The 971-nt window shown below is 30.9% G+C and overlaps 1 protein-coding gene across 1 annotated transcript in view; it reads left to right on the forward strand.

Annotated features, from left to right (window-relative positions):
- The window catches only part of LOC106868831 (cytochrome P450 3A7), a 388,137-nt gene that overhangs the window by 382,606 nt on the left and 4,560 nt on the right, over nt 1-971 (forward strand). The window contains exon 15 of the mRNA XM_052976879.1: nt 541-629. Coding sequence (XP_052832839.1) covers nt 541-629 — 89 coding nt within the window. The remainder of the gene's footprint in view (nt 1-540; nt 630-971) is intronic.

The following is a 971-nucleotide window of genomic DNA, read 5'->3' on the forward strand; positions in this document are numbered from 1 at the left end:
TATATATAAAGTGTATATATTCATATATGCCTGTATGCTTGTATTATACGTGTATATATATATATATATATATATATATATATATATTTGAAGATATGTGTGTATATATGTATGCATGTGTGTATGTGTATACATATATTGATATAGATATATCCTTTATGTGTATCTATGTATGTGTATGCATGTATTGTATGTGTGTACGTACGACTGTTATTGTGCTAGTGTTGTATTTAGAGCTCCACGTAGATCATTCTCATCAACCAGTTCGCTTCCATTATATTCGCTCGGTTTAATTACTACGGTACTCCATAATATTGCTGGGTACACTGTTAAGGTCCAGCACCAAATTACGTTTGGAGCACCCAATGCAGAGGATCGAAATAGCCACAACGTTGAAACGTACGTAGGTGTATAGTCTATGTTTAACACAATTTCTCTGTCTCGCTCTCTCTCTCACACATACACACATATGATGTATGTATGTACGTAATATATAAATATATATTTATCTATTTATTTATTTTTCTTGTGTTTTTCTAGGATTTGCCTAATTACGACAATGTTCAGAAGTTACATTACCTTGACATGTGTTTGAATGAGACATTAAGGCTGTACCCGGTTGCAACCGCGTACGTTACTCCTGCCTTTTCTTTTCTGATATGCACATTTTTTACATGACCAAAGTTTTCTGTATTTGCGAAGCATGCTTTTTTTTTATTCTCTCTCCTTTTGTTTTTTCATTCTTCGTTTATTACTCGTTTTTTGAATTGTCTGTTTGTTGAAATGACTGTATATGTGTGTGTGTGCGTGTGTGTGTATGTATGTTTGTGTATAAATATATATATGCATGGGTGTGTATATATATATATATGTGTGTGTGCTTGTATATGTATGTATGTGCGTATATATGTGTCTGTGTGTATAAATGTATATATATATATATATATATATATATATATATATATATATAT

Source organism: Octopus bimaculoides, chromosome 26 (genome assembly GCF_001194135.2).
Source record: "Octopus bimaculoides isolate UCB-OBI-ISO-001 chromosome 26, ASM119413v2, whole genome shotgun sequence".
In the NCBI taxonomy this organism is placed as follows: Eukaryota; Metazoa; Mollusca; class Cephalopoda; order Octopoda; family Octopodidae; genus Octopus; species Octopus bimaculoides.